The sequence below is a fragment of the Actinia tenebrosa genome, unplaced genomic scaffold (genome assembly GCF_029948245.1).
Source record: "Actinia tenebrosa isolate PJP-AT-01 unplaced genomic scaffold, QUT_ActTen_1.0 PGA_scaffold6__47_contigs__length_16458017, whole genome shotgun sequence".
NCBI classification, from domain to species: Eukaryota; Metazoa; Cnidaria; class Anthozoa; order Actiniaria; family Actiniidae; genus Actinia; species Actinia tenebrosa.
In genome coordinates this window covers 12,456,653-12,484,622 of record NW_028292583.1, presented here as the reverse complement: position 1 = coordinate 12,484,622, position 27,970 = coordinate 12,456,653, and the positions used below count along the sequence as shown (strand labels likewise).

The 27,970-nt window shown below is 40.5% G+C and overlaps 3 protein-coding genes across 3 annotated transcripts; all 3 read left to right on the top strand.

The window, feature by feature from the left end:
* Window positions 1-149: 149 nt before the first annotated feature.
* LOC116309029 (uncharacterized) lies at window positions 150-3,425 on the top strand. Its single transcript, XM_031719562.2, has 8 exons — window positions 150-636; window positions 1,281-1,361; window positions 1,562-1,615; window positions 1,746-1,781; window positions 1,933-1,962; window positions 2,057-2,089; window positions 2,609-2,803; window positions 3,025-3,425. Exons 1-8 carry the CDS (start codon window positions 519-521, stop codon window positions 3,132-3,134), a joined length of 657 nt encoding a protein of 218 aa, XP_031575422.1. The 5' UTR covers window positions 150-518; the 3' UTR covers window positions 3,135-3,425.
* A 218-nt stretch (window positions 3,426-3,643) lies between these two features.
* LOC116309038 (uncharacterized) lies at window positions 3,644-6,879 on the top strand. Its single transcript, XM_031719571.2, has 5 exons — window positions 3,644-4,064; window positions 4,981-5,023; window positions 5,191-5,334; window positions 5,732-5,974; window positions 6,528-6,879. Exons 1-5 carry the CDS (start codon window positions 4,062-4,064, stop codon window positions 6,617-6,619), a joined length of 525 nt encoding a protein of 174 aa, XP_031575431.1. The 5' UTR covers window positions 3,644-4,061; the 3' UTR covers window positions 6,620-6,879.
* A 2,514-nt stretch (window positions 6,880-9,393) lies between these two features.
* Window positions 9,394-16,714, top strand: LOC148906111 (uncharacterized). Its single transcript, XM_089039201.1, has 3 exons — window positions 9,394-9,554; window positions 9,880-9,949; window positions 11,368-16,714. The coding sequence occupies exon 3, from the start codon at window positions 14,076-14,078 to the stop codon at window positions 15,588-15,590; it is 1,515 nt and encodes a 504-aa protein (XP_088895327.1). The 5' UTR covers window positions 9,394-9,554; window positions 9,880-9,949; window positions 11,368-14,075; the 3' UTR covers window positions 15,591-16,714.
* Window positions 16,715-27,970: the final 11,256 nt, after the last annotated feature.

Genomic DNA, 27,970 nt, shown 5'->3' with positions numbered 1-27,970 from the left:
TTTAATGTTTTAGATGAGAGAACTACTTAAACATAATTTAAAACTCAGAAAACCGGAAAAGTGCTTCATTTTAAGAAATGCTATTTCACATTAGTGACGGAGGAAATGAGAGAGAAAAAAATCGAATGCTTCTCGTTAATTCTTTTTCTTCTGACCTTAGGCAAGATTCTGAGTCTTATTCTAAGATATAAAATATAAGCTTGTTTGACGGAGCCATTCCTGTTTGTAAACACTATTACCAGGAATGGCTATACTGAACTTATTTGCCGGAGCCATTCCTATTCGAAAACACTTACCAGGAAAGGCGCCACTGAAAACATCGAGTAAGACATAAGATATAAGCTTCTTAAAGATTCTTAGTATTTTGGAAATCAGCTTCCATCTTTTCCGTTTAAAAATAGATGCTTCAGAACTCAACGAACCAAATAACAGTTCATAAAATATTCACAATTTGAACAGGTTTCTGACATGAACCATTTTGAAGACTACAAAACCAACCTTACCTAGCTGCCTTCAAGATGAAGCGAAGAACGAAATGGAAACAAGAAAGCTTTAATATTCCTTGTTTTTTGTTTCTGTATTTAAATTTTCTTTTTCCAGTGTTTTGTTCATCGATAATTTGGGCGTCGAGCGAAGGTAAGATTTACTCCTAATAGTAAATATTTTGTTGTCGTATCATATTCTTTACTTATTATTGACGTGTTTGTAACCCGCTAAGCAATCGAATAGCTCTCTAATAAATTTTTTTTTTGAACGTCTATAATTCCCGATCAGTAGGCAGTTTGACCAGTTGGAAAAGAAAATACCCCCATTTAAAAAAATAGTTTTTCGATCAATTCTTTTCATTCTAATTAAATTATTATGTTTTTCACTATGACAAATGTACAGCTTGTACAGCCACAGCTGATGTTTATATTTTTGATATTGCCGGTGTTCTAAGAGAGAGGATCTTGAGAGTTATTTATAACGTATTGGTTTGCCATCCATATATATTTTTTAAAAAGGTAAGTCAGTCTGTTAGGTCCACATCATTGCAACAAGACAAATGATCAAAAATAGGTTTTGCGCTCTGTTGATAAATTTTTACCTAACATATATCATAAATGGAGAAATATTTTCATTTGTTTATTTATTTTGATAATATTGTGATTATAAAACGAAGATAGTCGGTTATGCCGTCAAGGTAATTTCAAAAAATGGGGTCTGGAAACTAGAATATCACCAGGCCTGACTTTATGCCGCGTAGGGACTAATGACTGGGTAAAAATTTACTATTATAGATATATCAAGACCAAAGAGGCTGTTGGGATATCGAGATGCTCGAAGAGTTGAGAATGATGATCTACTCAAGTTATCGAAAGGTAAAAGAATGGATTTTCACTTGGACATCTTTGAATGTCTTTATAGTCCTTAGAAACCAAATCCTACTATTGTTTAAGTAGGATTTGATTTCTAAGGACGTCGACCAGGCGTTCCACTCAGGGATGACTGTACCATGACCCTGACCGAGCTGTATCCTGATTGGTTGATTTATCTTGAGGTATTAATATTTTCAATCCAGTTTTACGATCCGTGAATGAAGAGGAAGCACCAGCAGTGAAGAGCTTAGAGACAGGTGAATACCTTATACAATGATTTATATTAGAGAATACAATGACCTATACTAGTATGAAGGGATGACGGTTGAAACCTATGGTGATTGAAACTATTACAATAGTTGTCTCACAATTTTTATGTTGTTGCAGCTTTACAATCGATTGAAGAGGAGAGCACCCTTCATGGTAAGTAACTAACTAGAAGCACATGTTCCAACGAAAAATAGTCAAATTACGCGCCTTCAAAAGTTTCAAAATTTTACGAAGAATGTAAGAATGCTGATACTTTTAGAATAGCGATCACAATATTAAATTTGCATGAATGTTTCCTCTACAGAATCAAGAAAAAGATCCAAAATAGCCAAAGGTTAGTCAAGTTTTTAATGATTTTTATAGAATTCAATTATTAAGCTCATTTGTTTTAGTGAAAATTAACCGCTAGTTATTTTGTTGCATTTCAGTTCTGGCAGATCTTGAAGATCATACAAAAAAAGGTTGAAAATTATTTCTATTAGTACACATACTGTTCAGTAGTAGAACATGTTTTGTCAAACTGAATTGGAAGCGCCAAAATTCCAATTGTAGGACCCAACCCTTGGGGGGAAGGGAAGGCGTACGTATCATTCGTACCAGTGGTTTGCGGGTCGATACTTTTAATGCTCGTAAAACCATTACTTTTTAAAATCAAACGTATGAAAAATTACACCATTGATAACTATTTAGCTTGCTCTTTGTGAATTTAATAGTTTGAGTACGAAAATCAAAAATTATGGAATTTATGGATCCGTGGATTTATTCCTTAGATCGGACTTTTTCTAAGTGGACTGTGGAATCGACTAAAGATTTCGAAATCAATGAAAAAAGTCTAAGAACACTTGAACAGCTGCTTTCGAACAGTTATTATTGAAAATCAATGAAAAAGATGGCTTTTATAAAAAGGAAACGGTTAAGGGTACCTGGCCCAGTGAAAATTTGCCGGAATTTAATCTGAATATTTGACAATTTCTTTTCAGCTTTATCAAACAAAAAAATTAAAAACGGATCAAAAATCCGTCATTTGTGGTCAGAACACATGCCAAAAAATAGAAAGGACGGTCGTACCGTTACCATAGATACCGTAAAGGGCAAAAAGAAGGTCTTCATTCCAAAGGGATGGATATTCTGTACGGTATCACCTCTCCGATGCTATTCAAGTAGAAACAGAAAACGTGAGTAGAGATTTTTTATGTTTTTCCAAAAAAAAAAACCAATATATTTCTAAACGATTCTTTTATCGGCTGCCTGTGGCGGCGTGTGCAATGAAGGTTTAGAACCACAGGTAGCCCAAACCATTTTTCATTCCCGAAACCGAGTTGATTCATCTAAGGAATATCAAATGAAATTGTGACTTTCTTAAAAGCATACTTATGTTAATTCGTATTTGTTATAGGTACAGTTACAAAGAGACATATCCAAAATCATGCGAACGACAATATAAAAAAATCAAAAACCCCTGGACGAAGATCCTCCAAGCTACACGACATGATACAGATGTTTTAACAAAGCAATGTACTGTCAAAGCATATCTTGGAGTACCTGTGGTGGTACTGCAGCTAAAAGACTGGGTACAAAAACGATGATATGACGTCATGCACAGTGTAAACTCTTTTGAAACTTGGGCTCGCTGTGTTAGGAGCATGCACTATTAAAAAGTATATATACAATATGTAAATTAAGCTGTATATAAGATTAAATATCACGAACGAGAAAATAAATATATTGATATGATCAATTATTGATATTCACTCTAGAAGTTGAATTGAAGTCAGTTGTACTAATAATAGAGTCGTATTGATCTCAACCATGCGTCAATAAATGATTCTTGAGTTGGCAAAGCATCTGTCTCTTCACTGACTTCAGCTGTCGACACATTTTTTCTTTTTTTCTTTTAATTTTTATCTCAGTAAAAGTCAGGAGTCAATTGAAGTGATAAGCTTGCCTGCTGTCACCTTTCAAAGATAGTCGTGTTTATTTGGATTACTTTTCCGCTCTTGCTGCTGTAAAGGTTTTTAATGTTTGATGTGTTGCACGAGGTTTTTTAATCAGTCGGTGTGACTCGTGCATTTCTCATTCTTGTTCAAAATAAGTGCTTCCATTCAAGTAATTCTCTATTAACACTGTAAAGGATGAAGGTCATTCTCAGCTGCGAGTCAATTACGACACAAACCCACTTGGTCTCTTGTTGTGGCTTTTAAAAATCCACCACTAAAGGGATTTCAAACAGTTTATTTTCAAATTTGCTCGATCAGATATGTACCATGTGAAGCGTTTATGATAATCAACGTCATATAGGCACAGTAATCGCGTATTCTGTTAACGTCAAAACACAACAGACTCATCCTTTACAGATTGATTCTTCATCCAAAAACGCTTGCTAAACCAGAGCAATAAATTTCACGAAGCGTCGAAACCTAAGCTGCCAGAAACATGGTAAGTTATAAAAATAATTCAAGAATTGAATAAACGTGTTTATTAAGGTTATAAAATTAGTAAAAGCGCGCGATGAAAAGGTCGTTTTTTCTATGTTCATTATTTAAGCCTATATTTTTTAATTTACAATTACGAACATTTTTTTCCTAAGAACGAACCCAGAAGCAAAGAAGTTAAGGTAGAATTCAAAGCACATCAAATCCAAACTTCATTTCTACTGCTTTTAATTTCGTTTTGCGAGCCAGATTTTCACTATCGGAATTTAATCTTGTGTACTGGATACTCAATACAATTCCCAAATAACCCGCATTATTTTAACGAAAAAATACTTTAACATTACGAGGTTTAAGATAAGAACTGCGTCATACAAAAGTTTTTATTTTGGGGATATTATGTTATTTTCTAGAAAATATGTTCAGAATAATTTACGAAATCGCTCCTTTTTGAGTCTTTTTCGTGAAACTTATGAATAATTGACGAGGAATTAGGGTTTGTCTGTGCCATAGGCAAAAACACGAGAGCTGTGGTCAATGAAATCTACCCTTGTAAAAGTATTGAATCAGGTCCGCCTCCGCAGCTAGTTTACGTATCAGTTGCGTCTTGTTTGTCTTCAGGCGCAGAAAATATGATAGTTTTGTCATTGTGGGTTTCCTTTGCTCTGTTGAGACACCATATAGATAAGACTAATTTGAATTGAATTACAATATAGCTTCTTATTAATAATTCAATTGACAAAAACTAGACAACAACTGAAGGCCATATTTTTGATTCCTGGCTGACGATCAACGAGCAACTCTTTAGTAAGTCTAACAACCGTGCTTCATTCCCTAATACAGCACTGTTCTCGATCAATCAGAGCGCGCGTACTATGTAAGCTATATAATAGTTAGCAAATACGGTTGTGTTTGTATTGCAGGCTGAACAACAGGAGAAACAATTGTCGCAAGAACAACTCTCTGGTAAGTGTTGGTTTGTCATGCCGTTGATACTGTGAGCATAATGTTTTCCCATAGTACTCAGAAGTATGACACCATCCCTGATCCTATACTAACAAATCACGTGATCATGAGTCACGTGTTAAGAGTTATGATTAATTATGCTGATTAATCATGTGATTTCACGACAGAGTACCGAGATGCTTTTGAGCACTTCGACAAGGACTCGAGCGGTACGATCACCACGAGAGAACTGGGTGCCATAATGAGATCTCTTGGCGAGAACCCGACAGAGATGGAGCTACAAAAGATGATCAATAGTGTGGACTGTGACGGTACGTTCGTTAACAAAATTAGAACTATGATATATATATGGTTACTCAGTAAAGAAATAGAAAATGCGCGCGCGTGCTACGGTGCAGTTATAAAGCACGCGGTGATTTTATGACTCCACATAGGACAGGAAGCAGGTTTTTTATTTCTTCTCTAAAATACAAATTAGAATGACCATTATTTTGGTTACAAATAATAACAAAATAGAAAGTGCGCGCATGCTAAGTGCTCTTATAAAGCTTAGTCCGCGCTCCCATTCAATCAGCTCGATGATTCTCAACATTTCCATTTCTATACGATATCACTTCTCAAAAATTTATTCACTCGCTGCAAAAGATCACGTGGCCATGTTGGTAGTATGAACATAAAACAATCATTGTTCTGTTTTTCTTTGCTAAGGCAATGGACTCATGGACTTCAAAGAGTTCGTCAATCTAATGATGACTCAAAACCAGTTCATGATGGATGACAAAGACCTTAAAGAAGCATTCAGGATGTTTGATCGAGATGGGAGAGGTTACGTCATGTCTTCAGACTTAAGGTCTGTCTTGAGACACTTGGAAGACAATATACCTGAACACGAGATCAATGAAATATTACAGGACCACAAGCAGAGCTGGAACAGAAAGATCATATTTGACGGTACGCAAATTTACCTTTAATAAGTTCCTTTTGAACTTTGATTGAACCCTATCCTGATGCTAAGCGACCTCGGCGCTGATCTAAGTTATGAAACCGCTGACAAACTGAGGAAGGAAAGGAATTCCACAATTCCCTTCGGCACCAAATCGTTACCATTCTTTCTCCGCACTATAATCAGTAAGTACGAACATGACAACATGACAACATGATGTTAATTGTCATATCTTTGAAGCAATATTTCAAAGCCTTCAATATCGGACTGGATGGGATTTTAAGTACAAGCAATTAGTTGCAGTCCGAGGCGTATCCATGAAAATAGTAAGACAATTGGTGCTAATTAACTGAACAAAAGAAAGTGTGCAAGGGATTCTGGTAGCTGTAGTAAATGACGCTATAATACAAGTGGCCTATTATCCTTGCAACAGCGCAACAGACAATCGTGTGAGCATCTAAGCTGGGTGCAGTAGTCGCTTTATGACGCACCTTGGTTACTCATGCAAAACTAAGTAGTTGTCAAAGTTTCTAAAAGCGTCTATCTTCCTTTAATTCTTAGAATTCAAACAGATGGCTCAGATCGAGGCTGGAAACACTCTTGGTATGCCACGTGATTCTATCTCTACCAACCCTCCCGGTCATACGAGATGAGAAGAACTGAGTACCAATTTTGTCAGGCGCCTTTTTTTTACACGTTATTACTAATTCCAATACTCCGTACACGTTTTAAAGAAATTTCAACAAGGATTATACACCAATAATTGCATGAAGAATTAATGAGTACAAAAAATATCACTCAGGTGGGTGGGGTGCGATTGCATGAGCTAGTACCCAAGTCCCCTAACCGTGTATTCGCCTCTAAATTTGTAAGGCTCCTAATCAATATATGAATAAAATCTTTCTATTATTAATAATAACAGTATTTTTCCAACCTGGGCAAGGATATGTAGCTAATACTTGTTTATTTTCTTTTATTCTATTTTTTTTGGCAACGATAACAAAGACATGACAAGAATTACAGTCAATTCGCATAAATATTTTTTTACACTTTTTCTTTCTCTCTTATCTTGTCTTTTTTCTTCTTTCTTCGACCATTCCTAATTTTGTTGTTGTTGTTGTTGTCGTTTTTTTTTTTTGTTTTTTTCTTTTTGTTTTTTTTTTTTTGTTTTTTGTTTTTTTTTTTTTTTTCAAAATTTCATTTTTTCCCCATTACTTATCAATAAATATAAATTTAATTAGGGAAACCCCCTTAACGTGGCCGCCTACAACACGAAATCATTTCACTTAACCATGTTTCAGCTCGCTACTAAACGGGTCCGTGTACCTTCCGGCCATTTGATTTTTAAAAATAAGAAAATTGAATTTCGTTCACCAATTTTTTTGATTTTGTTGTTTTGAGAGTAAGAAATTACCAAAAATAGCATTTTTTTAATTTTTGATTATAAGAAATTAGCTTTTTTTGATTGAAATCTAAAAACTGAAATCAATTTTCAATTTTCAAAAAAACAAAAATTGAATCGTACAAAATTTACTCTAACGGGGGAGGGGTAAGACAAGTCGTGACTCTGTCCCAGGACCTTATCTGACAATGCATAATGTGCATTCTGATTAAAAATGGCCGCACTGTTGTCAAACAGAGGTGTCATTCGTATGTTTTACTATTTGGCATTAATCTTGGAAAGTTTTTCGTGGATTTTAAACACAGCTGGAACCGAAATAGTTGGCACAATGTAATTCAACGCTGGAACCTGAATATTCTGCCAAACGTTATAATCGTCTCGATGGTTCGGTGAAAGGAAAGGCTTGGTTTTTAACAGATTTTTGTATTATATGTCATTGGCCGGCGAGATACAGCATTGGAGATGCTTCAAGCAAGAATCAAAGCATTTTTTAAAGAGTATAATCGTTGGATTTGGCTTTTTTTGTGTGGGTTTATTTGGAGTATTAGCCAATTTTCAAATCACATAGTACATCAACATTATAATACCCTTAGCCATGAAGCAGGATTTCGTTTTCATGAATCCCTTTGAGTCTTGGTAGATTGATTAGGATGTACTGCATAAAGTTGTAGTACTACTGTAGTAAATGCTAATGAATTTTTTAAAGCATTTTGATATATACCTGTTGCGTTCTTGCCTTGTAAGCTTATATTTCCACACAGTTAATCCAAAATTATTAGCAATAAAAAGGAAATTGTTGTTGTTATAATTTGTCTTGTCTTGTCTTGCGTAAGCTTACTCCAAATAAACCCACACAAAAAAAAGCCAAATCCAACGATTATACTCTTTAAAAAATGCTTTGATTCTTGCTTGAAGCATCTCCAATGCTGCATCTCGCCGGCCAATGACATATAATACAAAAATCTGTTAAAAACCAAGCCTTTCCTTTCACCGAACCATCGAGACGATTATAACGTTTGGCAGAATATTCAGGTTCCAGCGTTGAATTACATTGTGCCAACTATTTCGGTTCCAGCTGTGTTTAAAATCCACGAAAAACTTTCCAAGATTAATGCCAAATAGTAAAACATACGAATGACACCTCTGTTTGACAACAGTGCGGCCATTTTTAATCAGAATGCACATTATGCATTGTCAGATAAGGTCCTGGGACAGAGTCACGACTTGTCTTACCCCTCCCCCGTTAGAGTAAATTTTGTACGATTCAATTTTTGTTTTTTTGAAAATTGAAAATTGATTTCAGTTTTTAGATTTCAATCAAAAAAAGCTAATTTCTTATTATCAAAAATTAAAAAAATGCTATTTTTGGTAATTTCTTACTCTCAAAACAACAAAATCAAAAAAATTGGTGAACGAAATTCAATTTTCTTATTTTTAAAAATCAAATGGCCGGAAGGTACACGGACCTAAACGCCTCTTTTTCTTTTAAATCGAAAATGAATTTAAATCTTTAAAAATGTCAAGAATTTAACTTGTTTTACTTAGATTTGTTTGTCTTATTTTTTTAACAATTCGAAAAGCTCTGCTTGTAATGAATATATTATTGACTGTAACGCTGCATGGGACAACTGGATCACGCTTCGCGACCATATTTTTACAGCGAATTTTTATTCATCAGAGTACGTTAATCTTTGCCACAAAAAAAACCAGAATGATGATTTTGTGATTCGAGATTAATAGCCGTCTTAGCTTTTCGAAAACATCTTAAAAGAAACGTTTACAAAGCGAATCTTTGAATAATCTAGTTATGTTTGTGCTCTAAATAGAATATGACCTATGACGTCACTTAAGATTTTGGGGATTCCCGGTAATTTGATATTCCAGCCTTCTGATTGGTCCGTCAAAACCTATCGTCAATATGAGTGGAGTCATGTGAAAATTACCCAACACCCACCTTGTCCATATAAGGAAGGGCCAATAATAAACAACCAATCAGAAGCCAAAGAATGTGTTGTTTCTTGGAAATGGGGGGTTTCCACAGAAGAACAACAATGATATTCATATGACCTCTGAAATTACTGAGTAGCTCGTTTCTAGGAATAGTTCTGCCCAGACATATCCAAACATCGGTTATACTGAGATACTTCAGCTCGACTTTAGCGAGGGATATCACCGATATTTGCCAGGTAGGACTCGCAAAAACACTCATTATTTTACGTCAAGTAATTTTTGTAAACTTGTATTGAAGGAAGTAAACAAGTTTTGATTTCACGCTGTTCTATGTACGTAAAAACATACATACATATTCAGATTTTTTTACTCATAGTATCCAAAACTTTCTTATGCTGCTTACATTAACTTTCACTTTCAATCACGTTTCGCTAAGTTAGCATTTTTTCACCAAAAAACCATCGATGCTAGCTATTCAAAGTGAAATAGTTTTGTTCGAAAGTGCAGCTTTAATCTAGGATAACATTGATTTGAAATACGCTGGTTGTTTTGACTCGTCAGGTCTTCACATGCAATCATGACTACAGAGACTCAATCTTTGATGAACTTGTTCGATCCATCTAAACTTCAGGTAACTAAGCAAAATTATCAATCCTTTTACTTCATATTTACTTGATTTTTAAAATCTATAAAAAAATAAATTGCTATCTATTTATTTTTTTAGTACTATGCATGAGTTAAAGCCGAGTATTTGTTGATATTCAGACGAGTGAACAAACTGTGTAGGCGAGGAAAAAGTTAATTCATATTCAAATTTAAGGTTATATCAAACTATGAATATAAAATTCGGGCTTTCATCATTTTTTTTCTCAATAACATAAGTTCAGAATTTCAATGATATATGTACATTTAGTTTCAATATCACAACTGTTTTGAATCGAGTAAAGATTAGTATAACTACTTATTCTACGCTTTACTAAGCAAAAACAAAATAAAGTCATATTTATTTCGGTTGAGTTAAAAAATAAATAAAGACAATAAAATATTTGGAATCGTTTAACGTCTGATATATATTTTTTTCATATAAATTGTTACACGTCAAGGCAGGAATGGAATGAGAGCAGAGCTTGTTTAGATTCTTCTAAGAAATACGGAATGTTTTGAGAGTTGTGAGGAGACTTGTTTGGCCTAATAACCCCGACTATTAACTCCCAGACAAGAATATTAAAATAATTTTGTTATTCGCAAGGTTTTCTTAATATTAATTTTTTTACACAATTTAAAAAAATATGGTTTGCAAGATCATTAAATGTAATATCCGTGGAATTTTAGATTTAATATATTTTCAAAAAATATTTTTGATAAAAAAATGAGTTTTGTAAAGTAAATTGCGTTGAGATCTAGAAACGAATGAATACGGAAAAAATTTTATAAGTCTTGAGGCTATAGGCTGAAATAATACAAACAGTAATATTTTTTGAATAAATTAAGCGATTAAAACAATGAAAAATCGCATTAGACTAAACAATAAATTAATACTTTAGAAAATAAATGCTAGAAGGAATAAGAAAGAAATCTAAGGTCTCTAAACATCCTCCATCACCACCTATAAAGCTATCTAATAGCACTGATAAAGCAATCTAACACCCCACTTTACCCCTAAACACAATAACTTGTAAAATAACAAAATAGAATTGTAAATAATACTAGATTGCACGCACTAAAACCGTGAACATTAATTAGTACTAATTAGTACTATTTCATACAGAATCCTTTGTTTTCTATTGTTTAATTATCACAATTTAGTGCTAAAAATTAGTATTTGTTTCACGGATTCAGTGTGAGCACTCTACTGGTTTAATTAAAGTTAGAATTTAGAATTCTTTTAAATCTACAACAAATAAATTTTACTTATCCCCATTTCTTCCTATAATAAACAAATTTCTCATAACTCGTTCCCCCTTTTCCACCTACACAAAGGGGAGGTCATAGGGGATAAATATTATAATATAATATTGTTTATATTTTCATTGCCGCACCATTTAATAGGAATCACAGAATGAGAACAATATGCTTTTAGAAGAATGGCTTTCAACACCAATGACTGAAGCAAAGATAACAACAGCAGCACCAATAATAGCAACAACCATTACACTGGAAGCCATACAAAACTTACTCTACTCTAGTGGATATCCTGTTGAAGGTAACACACCATCAGATCAGCAGTACTAGTAGCATAGGTCTGGGGACCGAGGGTGATGTAGAGGTAGCGTACTTGCCTCTCACCTCTAGGGTCTCAGGCTGGGTTTCTTTGATCAGTCCAGATCGAGGCTGTTTCAGGGTATCAATAAAGATATTTATGGGTTTAGGTTAGTACTGAGCTGTATGATACTCCATAACACAATAATGTATAGTGGTATGAGGCTGGACAACTCAGAGCTGTTGGACAGCCATGCTATTAGGGGGAGACCAGATTCAGGCCTAAAAGTATTTGATAAATGAATAAGAAACAGAAAAGCATGGGACTGGAATGTGAACTGGAATGTGAACTAAGGAATATAAAGTTGGACTGAAAACTGGTAAACTTACTGGATTGTGGAAAAAAGCAATTAATCAATTTAATTTCCTTGCTAAAATATGTTTTATTAGCTATTTAACATATACCCATAAAATTTGACTGAAGAAAAGTAGTTTTTCAAGTGTTTCGATCCGGAGATCCACCTTACCGAAATCCAGTCCAAGGGCCATTCCAGGTTACGATTCCGGATTTTCCAACTTGAAAATTCCTCAAAATGTCAGTTTTAGTAAACATTGAGATAAATGAACAATTTACCTAAAGTTTGTTGAGGTGAATATTAGGATTTAATGGCATTTAAGGGTATCTTTTCTAAATAATTGAATTGCCTTTTGCTACATTACGTGAACACAAATCAGCCTCTCTTGCCTCGTCCTAGAGGTTTTCTGCCATCATAGTATGCAATTAACTTCTTGGCAGATCACTTTACCATAATGCTATTCAGCACACAAAGGATTTTATTGGATAAATTTTCTTTTCGTTCATTAACATTAGTCATTAGAGAAGGTGTGGCTGTGTGCTCTCATAAAACATGTACCCCAGGCCAACCAGGAAACAATTTTAATAACAGCTTTTTCATAAAAGTAACACCCAGTTCAATACAGTTATTTCTTTTCAGGAAGTCATCGATACCCATATCAATATATTTAAACATGTACAGCATCTCTATATGTAAACACTTTGGCCCCATCCACACTATGCCAGATAAATTTGAATCCGAATTTTTATTTATTCGGTTAGGCCTACCATTCACACTAGCAGCAGTTAGGCGGACTCGCGGACGGTACACAATGCCAAAAATCACATATCGAAAAACACCAGCCCCCCCTGGGTTTTTGGAGGTCGGTAACCCGCCCTACAGGGGGTCTTGCGCGATCGGCACACAGCGCGAAAGGTGCCTAACTGCTGCTCTGTTGGGGTCGTGAATGGAGGAAAAGATATTCTTTAGATATACGATGCATGAATGTAAGAAGTTCGTTAACGACTTCTGTGTGATTTGTTTAAGGCTTAAAGTTAACGTGCTTAAGCCAGAACCCTTTTGGTGTTGTGGTAAAAAAATGCAAATAGAAGACGACACGTCAGCACAGTGTTACGAGTGTGGTAAGAATATTCGTAATGCCGTACCAAATGCTACCAGAGAACAGTATTACGCCAATGGAGGTCGTAAGAAGACCCCATACAAAAGAATAAAATACTTCCGAGACTGGATGAGTCATATCCAAGGTTTACATCCGGTATATTTAGACATGCAGAAAATCATGGACAATTTGGAAGAGCCAACCCCACAAAGTCTACGAAAGACATTGAAAGAATTAAAGCTAGGGAAATATTACAAAGCTATTCCCTATCTTTTGTCTGAAATTACCGGTAGGCGTATTCCTCATGTCCCAGATATGCAAAGGGCCGAGTGGTTATTCTGTCGGCTGGATAAGGATATTCCTTATTACCCCGACGTAATTTACGAAATATTTTACAAAATAGACCCCAACCACCCCCTATTAGAATGGATTCCGAGAAGATGAAATGTGCAGTCGAAATCCCCCTACGTTCTTTTCAAAGTAGATGTCTACTGAGCGAGTTTTCTTTGGAGCTCCTCTTTTGCCTCCTGGTAGATCTTTTTGCGAGATTCCTCGGAAAGATCTTTCACTATGGTTTTTTTATTGCCTGACTTTAATTCTCCGTATTTCTTTTCCTCCGCGAGGATCAAAGAGAACTCCGTGTCGTCTATGCGGCGGTCCTGCAGAGCCTGAGACACCAAGTCGGCGATGGTGTTAGCCTTTGCTCTTGCCAGGGCTATATGAGTGTCGTGCTTGGATATCTTACCGGACAGTTGCTTTATAATGCCTGTCGTAACAGCGGAAACAATGCCGCAGACAGCTCCAACGCTTGCCAAAGGAATGCCAATGACTATTCCAGGCCCGGTAAGCGAAGTAGCAACGCCAGTGCCTGTTAACGCCACGGACATGGAGCCGGAAGTTATCGCGATTTTATGTAGTATGCTTCGGGCTCTGGCGTACTTTTTCCTAACCTCTTCGTAGTGTTTCGCTTGCCCTTCCAAGTAAGCCAGTATTAAGTTCGCTTTATTCAGACGAAAGTTCTCGGCGTTTAATTCGTTAGGTTCCTCCTTAGGTAAATCAGGATAAAGTGGAGGTGCTGATGGTATAACATCCATTATATACTAATGTACGACGCTTTTGGAAATAACATAGAGGAGCAGCCACATCACAACAACATGGATTATGCCAACTGGAGGGCCTTTAGGAAGATGTTTCCGTACGCAGACCCTAGTATGTTCGAAAGGAGATCCGATGGGATTTACTTTAACGGCTCCAGAATGTACAGCAATGCAGACTTGGAACATTCGAAGCTGGAGCAAGTAGGTAATCAGGTGCAGCGATTGACGATTGTACGCCCCGTTCATGAAGAAAGGCCACCAAAACCCAAGCCTACGCCGGTGCATCAGGAAGCTACACCCAATTTTCCAAGGAATCTATTAATGACCAAGGAGGATTATCCATTTTACGACGCCGAAGGTGGTGTAAACGACTTTGAAACGATGGTAACGTTCCTGAAGATTTCAGTGGGTAAGCAATCATTTGACATAGTAGTAAGGAATATCTATGGGGATACGATGTTAAAGCATACGTCGGGTAAAGAGGCCAGGGAATGGTTAGCAGGACCCAATATGCGATATTGGCCGCAGCAGTTAAACTTTGCTGTCTGGGCCGCCACTAAAGGTTGTGGTGTTGCCGCGAACATGTTTCACATTTCATTTATGCGGTTTCACGTTGCCTTTACGGTAAGGAGGTTGTTGAAGGAGCTTAACGTACCTTTACCGGGAGATAAGGCATTTAATCCAATGAATAATCGATATGACGCCGCAGCCCTAGAAAGGCTAATTAATGAGTTCAAACCACAGCAAAGAGACTTTCGTTATAAGGAGGGTAAGACGCATGGGCTGGGTATAGTTTACGTTTGGGGTGCCAATGGTGAGAAGCCGGCTGACTACGGACATCAGGAATACCCAAGTAATGAGTTAGAGTTCGGTGATATGGGTGGTGATAAGAGTAATAATTCATTAATTACCAGAATCCAATCGAACTACCTCGGCACTTGGGATCCATTCGTGTTGATGAAAGGAAAAGGTCTAAGAAACCTAGCCAGGATTAACCGCAGCATTGAAGCATTCGTGTACTGCATCTTAGGAGCGCAGGTAAATACCCGCAGCCCCATCGTTGGATTCCAAGGTGCTTCGCGGGAAACACAAGAAGAATTCCTAACTTTATTTGAGTCTGCAATAACAGAAAATGACATATCCAAGTCGGTGCAGAGATATCAATTAGCGGTGCAGCAGTCTAAAGTGCGACTGGATTACGCTTTGTCGCCTGGTTGTTGGTTAATGCCAAGTAATTTGGTTATTAACACCAATTCCGTTGTGGGTTATAACAACAAGCTGCAGCGAGCTACTAAGGATATGAAGTTTGGGGTGAATGACGTGAACTCTGACATGACCAAGGGCATTACTCACTTCGTAGAGAAACCAAAAAAAGAGGTAGAAAAACCATCAAAGAAGGCGCATGTAGAAAAGCCACCAAAGAAACCAGTAAAGAAGGTTACCGAGGAATATGACCATAACTTACTAAAAGCCGGCTTAGCAGCTGCAAGCATTGGTCTGAGCTATTATATATGGCGATGAACAACCCCTACGTAGCTGGAGTAGATTGTGTCTATACGACTTACACAGGCGAGAAAAAATACACCCAGAGCTCTTGGGTTGATGTCACGGGCATGTCCGTGAATTTGAACTACTCAGGGAAGAAATTAATCCTTTGTAGTATTTGCATTGGCACGAGCAGCCATGCCAACGTAGGATTTCGTTTCTGCGATGACAATGGCGTACTGCAGCCTATGCGCGCGAAGACAAACAACAGGGAGCCTGTACATTTCTCCGTAGAACCACCGACGAATAGCGCTGAGAATCTTACGACTTGGACTTTTCATATGGTTACCGACTGTCATGGAAAGGTAAAGCTACAAATACGCGTAGACGACAGTGGGAGCGTTTGCGTGAATAGCATAGAGGATCAAAGAGATCAGCCTTATAACCACGCAACCATCAGCACTCTTACGGTGCTTAGTCTTTAAATATATGAATCCACATCGGAAGGAAACCCATTACGTTTATCACTTGAAGGATGAAACTTACGATGATCGCGCCTGGTGCGATATTGGGATGTGGGTTGAAGTTGGAGGCCTTGCATTGATCATTTGTAGCATTGACATTACCCAAGCGTATACCTGTATTATAGGATTTAGGCTGATTGACGAGAATAATGAACCTTTAACGCCCCTTAGAACGTTAACTAATGTTCGGAGGCCTACTCATTTTACGGTGCAACCATATCCATTTAGCGGCGAGTCGTTTCACGCGGTCACGTTTCAAATGGTGGTTAATTGTAAGTATGCTAAGTTACAGATTTACCCCGACGGTAAAGGTAGTAGTGGTGTGGCCTACATAAATAGCATGGACGGGCGCGCCAATAACCCTAATGATGCTTACAATCATAGAACCATTAGCACCATGACTGCCATACCGCTAGTTCCGCATTACCAAGGCGGAGCTAATACTATCTTTACTTATCCCCAGTCGAGGACGCCTCGTGCGGCTGACGACGATAAGCCCGACATAACATACAAGGATAAGATTAACCCTTCATCTTCTTCAGGAGTACCACTCCAATAGCTACTACGAGGATCCAAATGTTATTCCCCACGAACTTCAGCAGTTCTCCGCCGGCCCTAAGTGCCAAGGAAACAACCGAACCCAGCAGCCCAGGAAGACCGGCTGCCATCTTTTTTCCCAAGTCCGTCAGCCCATTGCCTAATTTCTTTACGCCCGCGCCTGTAGCCTTAAGCGCGGACAAGATCACGCCTACTACGCTCGAAATAGCAACCGCAAACGCCAGCGGAACGCCATACTTCAAAAGGGCTCTTTTTATCTTTTCCTTGGTGGTAAGCCCCAGCTCCTTTTTCTTACCTTCTATTTGCGTTTGTAATTCCGCCAGTCTTTCCTGAAGGGTTTCTACTTCCTTTTGGGCTGCCTCCCTTTCTTCTTCAGGGCGAGTTTGATCTTCGATTATTACTCGCTGTCGATCTATTTCGTACTCCAAGTCTTCGACGGCCTGTCGAAGTTGCCGTATTTGTTCCTCCGCCACTGCCTTGTCCACCATCAATTGCCTTTCTCTGTCAACAGACTCCATTAATTCTTGTCCTAAGCGCTGTAGTTCCGTGTTTTTTCCCGCCGCTTCATTCAAAGCAGCCCTTAGCTGATTCCTTGCGTCGCTTTTTTCGTCCAATGCCTTAGAAAGTCTATTCCTAAAGTCTACGATTTCGTCGGCATGGCTTTTAGTAGTTAGTTCATTTTGTTTAATGAATTCGTCTTCCAATTCTCTTATACGTTCCTGCAATGCTTGGTTTTCCTCTTGGACGGCTTCGAAGCGACTGACGATACCGCCTTCTTCCTTGGTTACGTCATCAAGTTGTCGCGTAAGGTCATCGATGGTTATGTTATTTTCCTGTATTTCCTTCTTAAGTGCTTCCTTTTCAGCAGTCTCGTCGCTCCCCAATTGGCTAAGTCTTTCTTGACGCTCCTCTTGCAGTCTGATTGCGGATCTGAGGGCATCTTCGCTACCCGGCAGTGAAAGGCGACTAACAAAGGCCTCCCTGGCAACTTCTGTATCCCTTTGAGTCGAAGTGCTTAGCATCGTCAAGTTGGGCGCTCCCAGCGCATTTGTGACTCCTTTTGGAAGCTGGTTATTAAGCAGGCTGGAATTCTTCCTTTGATACAGGTTGTGCCATTTTTCCCTACCCGATTCTCTAACTTGAACTTGCCCTTTGTCTCCTATTTGGATGTCTAAGAGAGCCAGGTTTATGTTTGGGTATCGCTCCCTTAGGTCCTCGATGATGTTCGCTATTAAGTCCGACCGCACGCCAAGGGATTCCATTTGTAAGTATTCTGGAATGGGCGTGTGGGGGTTCTTAGACTTGAATTTATCTCTCAAAGAACGCATAGCATCGCTGGCCCTGACGCCATACTTGTTCAGCAATTTCTCAAAAAGGCCTCGGGGGTCTACATTGTCATTAGGAAGTAAAGACTCATATTCTTCATCGTTAATGTCGACTTGACCTTCTTCGGTAAGGGGATCAAAATCCGTTCCTTCTACTTCCATTATATATGATAAGCTCAAAGTTAAATCCCAACGTATTACCTAAGCAGGTTGGCGGACTGAAAGCAGAACGCACCTTTCACCGGGTCACATTCACGCCCAGCAGCGCTAAACCTGGAGAAACCCTGTATGTGGGCGTTCCCCGCCTAACGGATAACCTAGTATTGGTTCCTGGCACCCTGGCGTTAAGGTTTGACCTAGCAATACAACCAAGCACCAAGGACAAGCGCTATGCCGTCAATAACGTGGGTAGGAACCTCGTCTCTAAGATGAGAATCAAGTTTGCCGGGGAATCCCTCTTAGATTTGAATAGGTACGATCTGTACACCACGTATAAAGATTTATGGCTAACAGCCTTTGACCGTGCACAAAAGATAGAGCAGGGAATCGGAAGCGTTATCCTTCGTAAGCTTCGCAGCGACACTAACCCGGCGCCTACTGACTCCGGCGATGCGACCGCAGTAGCAGACGCAACAAGGGTAGTAACTGCGTACGGTACCAAATACGTTATCCCTTTGGACTTTGAAGTAATTACGAACCATGGCGTGTATTACCCCAGACAATTGGCAGAGTTACAGTTTGAAGTAACCTTGGCGGACACTACGAACATTCTAGGAGGCATGGACAGCGCAATCAGTGGAGCCGTGGATCCTTATTCTATCACTAATCTAGAATTACAGTACGAAACCGTGTACAGCGAAGAGCTGGCCCGTAGCGCCGGCATGGAATACAGCTCCGGAAAGGCATTCTTATACGACCACGTAGTGATGCATAAGACGTTTAGCTTCCTGGATAAGACGGATGAGGTTATTAACCAAAGCATTAACCTCCCCCGAAGAAGTCTCACGGGGTTGATGTTGGTGTTTGCCAAACCCTATGAGGCCGGTAAGCGCGACTCCGAGGCCTTTCATAACCCCAACATTACCAACGTCAACGTGAATATCAACGGCGTTCCAAACAAGGTCTACTCGCAGGGGATAAAGCCCGCAGATGTGTACAGGGAGGCAATGCGCAAGTTTGGCGACCAAATTAGCCCCGAGGAATTCTTTAAGGATAAGTATGCGCTGTGGATTGATATGCGCACCATTAACGACGAAGACCTACATGGCCAGGGTTTACGTCTAGTAAATACGCAGGACGGCATAACATTGGAGATCAAGCGCACCAAAAACGCCAGTGCGGGCGACGGTGATAATATAAACTGCTACGTCTTCGTCGTGTCTGACGCGCAACTGAGCGTGGAAATGAATCAGTTAAAGAGCGTTGCATATTAGGGTTAAAATATTTCTTAGATATACAATGCTGCAAATATTTGAAAACAACGGTACGAAACTGCAATGCATAGTGCAAGGCGAAACTTTGTACTTCAAAGCGAAGGAGGTGGCTTTGGCGTTGGGCTATGAGCGCCCTAGAGATGCAATTAGAGCACACGTATCTGAGAAATACCAGAAAAGATGGGTTGATCTACAAGGGGCTGCGAATCACCGCTCCTTTACTACGCAACCAAATGCCGTGTTTATATCCGAACCTGGTTTGTACGAACTGATATTTAGCTCCAAACTACCCAAAGCTGTGGAGTTTCGTGATTGGGTCTTTGAGGAAGTCCTACCCGCGCTGCGTAAGACGGGTAAATATGCAATAGACAAGCGCTTTGACGGTCCAAACAAGTTGGTATTCAAAATAGAAAATGAGTTTGACCTGCATAAAAAGGTGGTGGACTACATCCGCAAGTTTTACCCCCAAATGCTCATAGCCCCTGGTCTAGGCGAACTGCAGGATTCGGACGGCAAACGTATAAAGTGCTGGCAGAAAGGATATCAACGCGGTCAACCCGACTTAATGATCTTGAATGCGCATACGCATTACTGTGGATTCTGCATAGAGCTAAAGACCCCAAAAGGCAACGGCAGGTTATCTGAGGATCAGCAACTACTCTTACAGAGGTATGAAGAAAACGGCTATAAGGTGCTCATAAGCAGCGACTACGATGTCATTTGCAGGGAGATCACTACGTATGCTGAACACCTACGAATTCCCTGCAGGTGGTGTTGTAAGGGCTTTAAAACCTCGGAGACTTTGGCAACACACTTAAAGATATTTCATAGAATATATGGACAAGGATAAATTTAACGAGTTAAAGTTTATACAAACGCACTGGCGCGATTTGCAGGTGGGGGAGATTTACGAGATAAAGAATTATGTGGTCTTTGAAGACTTGGACCGCCTGCGTTTGGTCTTAAAGAATAAAAAAAGAACATACACCCTTTGGGCGCCCGATAGGATAAGGTACGCCATCGAAGGGCAGGACGTTACCCATGTTATGAGCCATGGTAAAAAGGATGGCAGGTGGGTATTTGACGTAGTCAAGTATGAGCCTGAGAGTCCTCTGCATTCGTAATGTCTGCCGCGGAGCACCGATGGGATCCTTCAAGAAATACCTTGCCGCAATGAAGGCAGGTGTATTTTTTACGCGGTTTTGGGGGCGTAATGCAATCAGCTGGTAGTTCGCACGTAATACAGTCCATATATTGAAAGGGTGATTAGGAATCCTGCGGCTGCGTAGGCTAGCATATACCTTTAAAGGGGTTCTTATTTTTCATTATCTAATAATAAATGAGAATAAGAATGGGGTTTGCGCAAACCCCATTCTAAAAGGGTCTCAGAATGTTGAGTATAAGGTTGTTATATTGTTAAGGACGTTTATTTGTCGAGGCAGTTGAAGATATGTTCCTCTTCTCTGATGCAACCACAACGATCGCACTCCTGCCTCCAATACTCCCTTTTAGTCCACGGAACGCATTCTGCGCGTTCGAAAGAGGGGTAAGTACGGACTATCTTCTTATGGTAATCTATGCGATTCCTTAAGTAATCCTCTTTATGCGGGCAGCGACTACATCATATCCGCACATTGGTGGCAATCCACGCCTTCCAAGTCGTAGCTCCCAAAGAGAAATCGATAGTTGACTTCATGTGTTTTCCGATGCGTTTGTAAACGTTGACGACTGCTTAGTATCTTATTACAGAAACTACACTGTCTGCTTTCTTTAGCAGACGCCCCTTTTCAGGTGCTCGGAGGTGTTAGGAAATTCCTTATTACAGCCCTTGCAAAGCCCACAAATGCGTTTGTCTTGATGTTGTCGCATCTTTTGAACGGTGCTGAATTCTTTACCACAATCCTTACAAACTTTACTAATTGGTTTCTTTGTGCAAACGCCACGACGAACGTGGTATTGTAGTCTTTGCTTGGTGCTGAACACCTTTTTACACATTGAACAGTTCATTTATACTTAAGTGTATCTTAACCACAATATAACGTATTTTTAACTTTATTGTTAACATTATGAAGTGTCTTTTAAAATAAGTCTGCAGGAGCATACAGCTGCGTTTAAAAGACACCTAAGAATGTTGAGTATAAGGTTGTTATATTGTTAAGTATGTCTGCATGCTGCTTTAAAAGACACCTAAGAATGTTGAGTATAAGGTTGTTATATTGTTAAAGATGTATGAGTCATTTAAAAGATGTCTTAGAATGTTAAAGATAAGGTTGTTAAATTGTTAAGGATGCTGTTTAAAAGAAAAAGAAGATACCTTAGAATGTTGAGTATAAGGTTGTCATATTGTTAAGACTACTATTTTAAGAGATGTCTCAGAATAAGGTTTGTGTAAATCCCATTCTTAATGAAAACAGCACATCTTTAACGATATAACAACCTTATCTTTAACATTCTAAGACATCTTTTAAATGACTCATACATCTTTAACAATTTAACAACCTTATCTTTAACATTCTGAAGTGTCTTTTAAAGCAGCATGCAGACATCCTTAACAATTTGGCAACCATACGCTTAACATTCTTAGGTGTCTTTTAAAGCAGCATGCAAGACATCCTTAACAACCTTATCTTTAACATTCTAAGGTGTCTTTTAAACAGCTCACGCACACATCCTTAACAATTTAACAACCTTATCTTTAACATTCTAAGGTGTCTTTTAAACAGCACATGCAGACATCCTTAACAACCTTATACTTAACATTCTGAAGTGTCTTTTAAACGACTCTACAGCGGATATCGCATAAAGTCCTTAATGCTTTCTTTTGCCCAACCGGCCATCGTCAAAAGCGCACCAAACCTTTCCGCGCGCTTCAGGCTGCACATTTCATCATACAATTCCTGCACGCGCTCCCGCAGCCGATCGATCTCCTCCCTTTGCATTTCTATGGTGTCTCTTTTATCTTTTGCGTCGGCGGCAATCCTTCTTACTGCTTCCACTGGGTCCATCGTATATATAATGGATCCGAACCATATTCCCTGCAATGCTCTGATAGTAGGACCCACCGGCTGCGGAAAGACCCAGTTCGTAGTGGAGCAGCTATTAGGACCCTTTAGATACCGCTTTGACTATATTGTGCTATTATGCCCCACCTACGTGAATAACCGCACCTGGGAAGGCATAGGAGTGAAAGATGACGACTTCTTTGTGGATATCTTAGACCCTAACGAGTTATCCAGCCATTTGAAGTTTTGGCACAAACAATTCCCTAAAGATACGCAGACACTACTCATACTGGATGACATTGCCTGCGGGGACGACGTAAAAAGACGCACCTCCGAGCTCGGTTAAACTCGCCTTCAGCGGTAGACATGACAATATCAGCGTTTGGTTGCTTCTCCAGCAGCTTACCAGCGTCTCTAAGCCCTTTCAGGGAAAACATAGGTTCACTTGTCGTATTTTATACTCCGAGCCGTAGTGACCTGGAAACCATCTTAAGCGACTATGGAGGTGAGATATCCAAGGAACAGTTACACGAATACATGCGGCATTTAAAGACGCACCAACATTCCAAGATGATCTTCTCTTTGAGGTTTCCGTATTCCATTAACATATATGGAGATTGAGCAGTTGATAGATGAAGTCCCCACGCAGCTAGATGAAAGTAACCTTAAGGAACAACTTAACATCCTTGTGTCTTCTGGGAAGTGCAAAGAAATGATAGGCAAGGAACTTACCCATGAGCAGGTTAATAAGTTGTCAGAAGAGGAAGTCAAAAAGTTCCATAAGAGGTACGAGGCTGCCCTTGCAAGTAAGACCACGGACGCCGTAGCAGACTCCGCTATCCGACTTGCAACTAAATTGCTTGGACTTGCGCTGCCTATAGACGACGTGGAGCAACTACAGAAGGACATAAGAGATGACTATGTTATCGCCCAAGAACTTAAGATAACCTGCGGGTGGTTGTCTTTAAAGTGTGGTAAGTTAATGGCAGTCGCCTCTGTGGCTTTGCACGTAGCTCAGCATGTCGACTTGAAGGAACTTGCGGGCACCTTTGGTGCCTCTTGGAAGGACTTCAAGAAGGACAGAGAAGTCGAAAAGGTCTTCCAGGCAGCACTTACTGAGGTACCTGATCAAGTCACCTCAAGTACTTAGTCAACTCATTCGTAAGTACTTAGTCAAGTCACCTCAAGTACTTAGTCAAGTCATTGTCAAGTACTTAGTCAAGTCGTCCTTGAGTCATTGTCAAGTACTTAGTCAAGTCGTCCTTAAGTCATTGTCAAGTACTTAGTCAAGTCGTCCTTAAGTCATTGTCAAGTACTTAGTCAAGTCATTGTCAAGTCATCCTTAAGTCGTCGTCAAGTACTTATCAAGTCCTTCAAGTCCTTAGATATAAATGAGTGAACCAGAGTCGAAGGCAGAGCAGCCCGAGCAAAAGATTACCAAGGCTAAATCTCCAGGCAGAGTTGCCGCGGGGAAGAAGCTCGCGGAGATGAACAAGAAGAACAAAGCCAAAAAAGAAGAAAAGGTGGAGGAAAAAGAAGAGGGATCCTTTTGGAATCCGGGATACGTCATTGGCGCGTTAGGAGTCGCTATAGCAGCAGGCAGCCTCTACTTACAATGGCGGGCTACGAAAAAGGTAGAACCACCAACATATCACGCGCCCGTGCACGCACCTGTGGAGGTTAGAAAAAGCAAAATCCCTGAAATGGAGTAATAACCTTCTCGCTTTGTAATATAATGTCGACCGCGTTGTTGAAAACTGTTGAAGAAGCAGCTATCATTACTTCCATCGTTGCGGGTATTGGTTGGGTGGGTAAGAAAGTGCTCAAAGAAGACTTTACTGAAGACCCAAGCAAGAGCTTCGCTAATTTTGCTAAAATGACCGCTGCCGTAGGCGGGGCTATCATGCTAAAGGATTACCTACGGAAGGAAAAGTACCTCCCTACGGCGTAATATATAAATGGTTAGCGTGGTCGCAGGTGGAGTTATTGCAGCCTTAGCATTCACTGGAGCTAATTATGGTGGTCAGTATTTGGATAGATTAGTTAGAGGTGATCGCAGCGGAGATTTAGCCGCTGAGAGGAAGAGGCACGACTTAGCGCTGGAGAAATATCAGCGAGACGTGGCGGCTTGGAATGAAAAAAGACAAGCTTACAGGGATTGGTTGGACAAAAACTACCAAGACAAGATGCAGGCGGATAAGAACTTCGAAAATACAGACTACGCCTTTAGACTTTATGCACAGGCGCACCCCGACTTTAGGTTAAGAAAGCCTCAGTTTAAGAATTACTACCAGCCTTCTAAGAAACAAAAAGACAATGAATTGGTCTTTGTAGGAGTCGCAGGGCTGGCGGGAGGCGTAGCTTTGGCGTATCTAATATAATGATCGTCTTTTTGGAAAGCGACAAGAATGACTTTACCACTTACTTGAATCCCCCCATTAAAGCCCATAAGGTTCGGCTCATAAGTTGCTCTTTGTACAATTCTTGGTATAACCTGATTAGGGGCATAGTCACTGAGCATACAGGAGGATCTAACTATCAAGCCGTATTGCTGCCCGATGGACATTATACACCAATCACACTGGCCAAGGAATTAGCAAAACACGGTTATACTCTCACCACAGGATTGCCGCACGAAATGACCCTCAAACATAATATGTCAAATTATTCAATGACTTTTGGAAAGTCTGACCCATTGGGATCTTTATTATGTGCCTCAGGCAAGACGATTACCAACACAGCCATACCTGTGAAATGGAAAGTCGCATCCTCTTACGAAGTCTATTGCGACTTGGTTCATAGTTACAACAATGGAGAAAAGTCTTCTCTTATGTCCAAATTCCTACCTAAGGGTAATCCATTTGACCTGGTAGAATACACTCCCATTTCTTTGAGCTATGATTTGTCTAATTTGGTAGAAAGCATAAACATCACCATTAAGGTGGACGGAAAGACGGTGGATTTTAACGGACGTAAGATCAATCTCGTCCTGGAATTCATATAATGGGCCGCGTAGAGGACAAACTTAAAAGGATTTACTATGGGCCTGAGGGCTATTGGAGAGGAGCGTCGGCTATCAAGAAACTCGCGACCGCGGCCAGGGTATCAGATGAAACGGCTAAGAACTGGCTAAGAAAACAAACCCTCTGGCAGGTTTATCTTCCCGTGCCCAAGTACATTCCCAGGCCCAGCTTTACCGTAAATGCCCCCAATGAAGTTCATCAGGCGGATTTGCTTTTCTTACCGCACGACAAGGTGAGAAGAAAGACCTATAGATACGCTTTGACCGTAGTTGATATCGCAAGCAGATACAAGGACGCCGAACCCATAACCAGCAAGGATTCTGGGGAAGTCGCAGAAGCCCTAGGTAGGATTTATAAGCGCGTTTTGAAATGGCCTAAGCTGCTTCAAGTGGATGCGGGGACGGAGTTTATGGGCGTGGTTACCAAGACCCTGAAAGACCACGACACCAAGATTAGGAGAGCTGAAGCTGAGTACCACAGGGGTCAGAGCATCGTCGAAAGATTTAATAAGACCCTGGCCGAGCGTCTCTTTGGATACCAGTATTGGAAAGAGCTGGAAGATCCCTCCAAACGCAACAGGGAATGGACTCAGAGGCTCCCCCAGGTCGTCGCGGCTTTGAACAACGAGGCGGCCAGGGCTACGGGAATGAAACCCAAGGATGCCATAAAAAAGAAACACGTGGAACACAAGTCCTACGTCAGAAGTTCGAGGGCGGTCGGACTGAAGGAAAAAAAGCTCCCCCGCGACATAGTGGTCAGATACCTCTATCAGCCGGGGGAACTCGAAGGTGGCAGTAAGAGAGCCACGGATCCTAACTGGTCTTTGGAAACGTATGAGATTTCGAAGTCCGTCACCAAGGAAGGGCAACCCGTGTTGTATTACCTAGATGGCCCAAGTCGCGGATTGGTTAAGGAAGAGCTGCTCATGGTCCCCAAAGACTCAGAGTAGTGCTGCTCCACGCGCCCGATTGCACTCTAGGCATGTCAGTCTTACGTTGCCTCTGCAATGCCCGCGTTTATTATTTATGCGATCCACGGAGAACTGCTGATCGTCATTCGGGTCAAACCTCCATAGTAGAGGTATGTTACATTTGGCACACCTTGCACCTTTCTTATAGACGTCGTCCACGCATAGGTCGAACGTCATATTTTTTTCTTCGTCGTGCCGCTTGTAGCGAAGGAGTTTCTTAGCAATGTTCTCTTTGGCTACGTCCTCTGGCGTCTTATCGTAACGCAGTTGCGGACCCCAAGCCCTCCGCAACTGTTTGGCATGCTCCACACGGCTCACAGCGGTATATATCAAATTACTCCAACATAACCGCTGGTCTATGATCCATAAGGTTTCTTTTATGGTAAGCCCTTGCGCGCTGTGGACTGTCATACAATATCCCAAACGCCAATCTGGATGGGAGGTTATTTTTTCAACCTTTCCCATAGGCACCCAGACTTTATCATGAGTTACCGCGTTTCGCAGTTGGACGTCGGTGCCCGGCACCCACACGTCTCTCTTCTGCATGCGGGTATCGTGGGGCTTGTAGCAAACGGGCACCAAATGGCCAGGGAATCTTTCGCGGTGTACGCTTAACAAATCTTTCTGTATTCGCGATTGTGCTGCGCGCTTGCTGCTCAACACCAAATCCTCTGGATGCCACGTGGTAAGGAAGTCCTCGTAAGACTTCGCTCGGATGCGTTTACGCAGCGTCTTGTTTTGCTCGGCATCACTGAGGCCCCGAAGTTCCGCCTTTAAGTTTCTCACTTCGTCCTTACTGCGGTAGTCGGCGTTGATTTCCTCTGCATGGTCTACCATTCCTTTTAACCATTTATGGGGCATTTCTCCGCAAATGGGAGGAGGTTGGCATGGATCTCCGGCAAATATAACTTGACACTTTCCGCGGAGGAAGTCTACAAATTCCTGCAGGATTTCTAATGGCACGGTGCAAATCTCATCCCATAATATCACCGGGGGTATGTCGCGTATTGCTTCCGGCACCCACTTTTGACCGTTCCAGCGAAAGAAGCTGTGGTACGTTTGCGCGTCGTAACCCATCTCCGTCAATTCTCTTTCAAGGCGGTGTGTCGGCGTTAACACCTTCACGCGAGGAAATAATTCCAAAACCCTGGTGGTCTTACCGCTGCCTCCCGGCCCGTACAGGTACGAGAAGCGTTGGTAAGAAATGGGGTCGTCGACGGATGGCAATGGCTCCACGGTGGGGACGGTGGCACCTTTTACGTGTTCCCCGTGGTATTCCACACGTTCTCTCCAGGCTTTTATCTCTTCATCTTTTATACGCCATTGACCACTTTCCGCGAGTTCGTCCTCCGTGTAAAACTCTTGCATTTTTTCTAACACTTCGGGCTTCACATACAAAGAATCCGTGGCCACGCGTGGAACGTCCTCTTTGTCAAACCGCAACAGCATTGACAATAGATTAATATGCGCATATGCGAGCATGCTGGCGCGTAAATGGTAATATTGCGGGCGATGATCTTGGTAATAACACAACGCATTCCATTGCCGTTCCCCTTGGCCTTCTATGAAATAATTCCACTT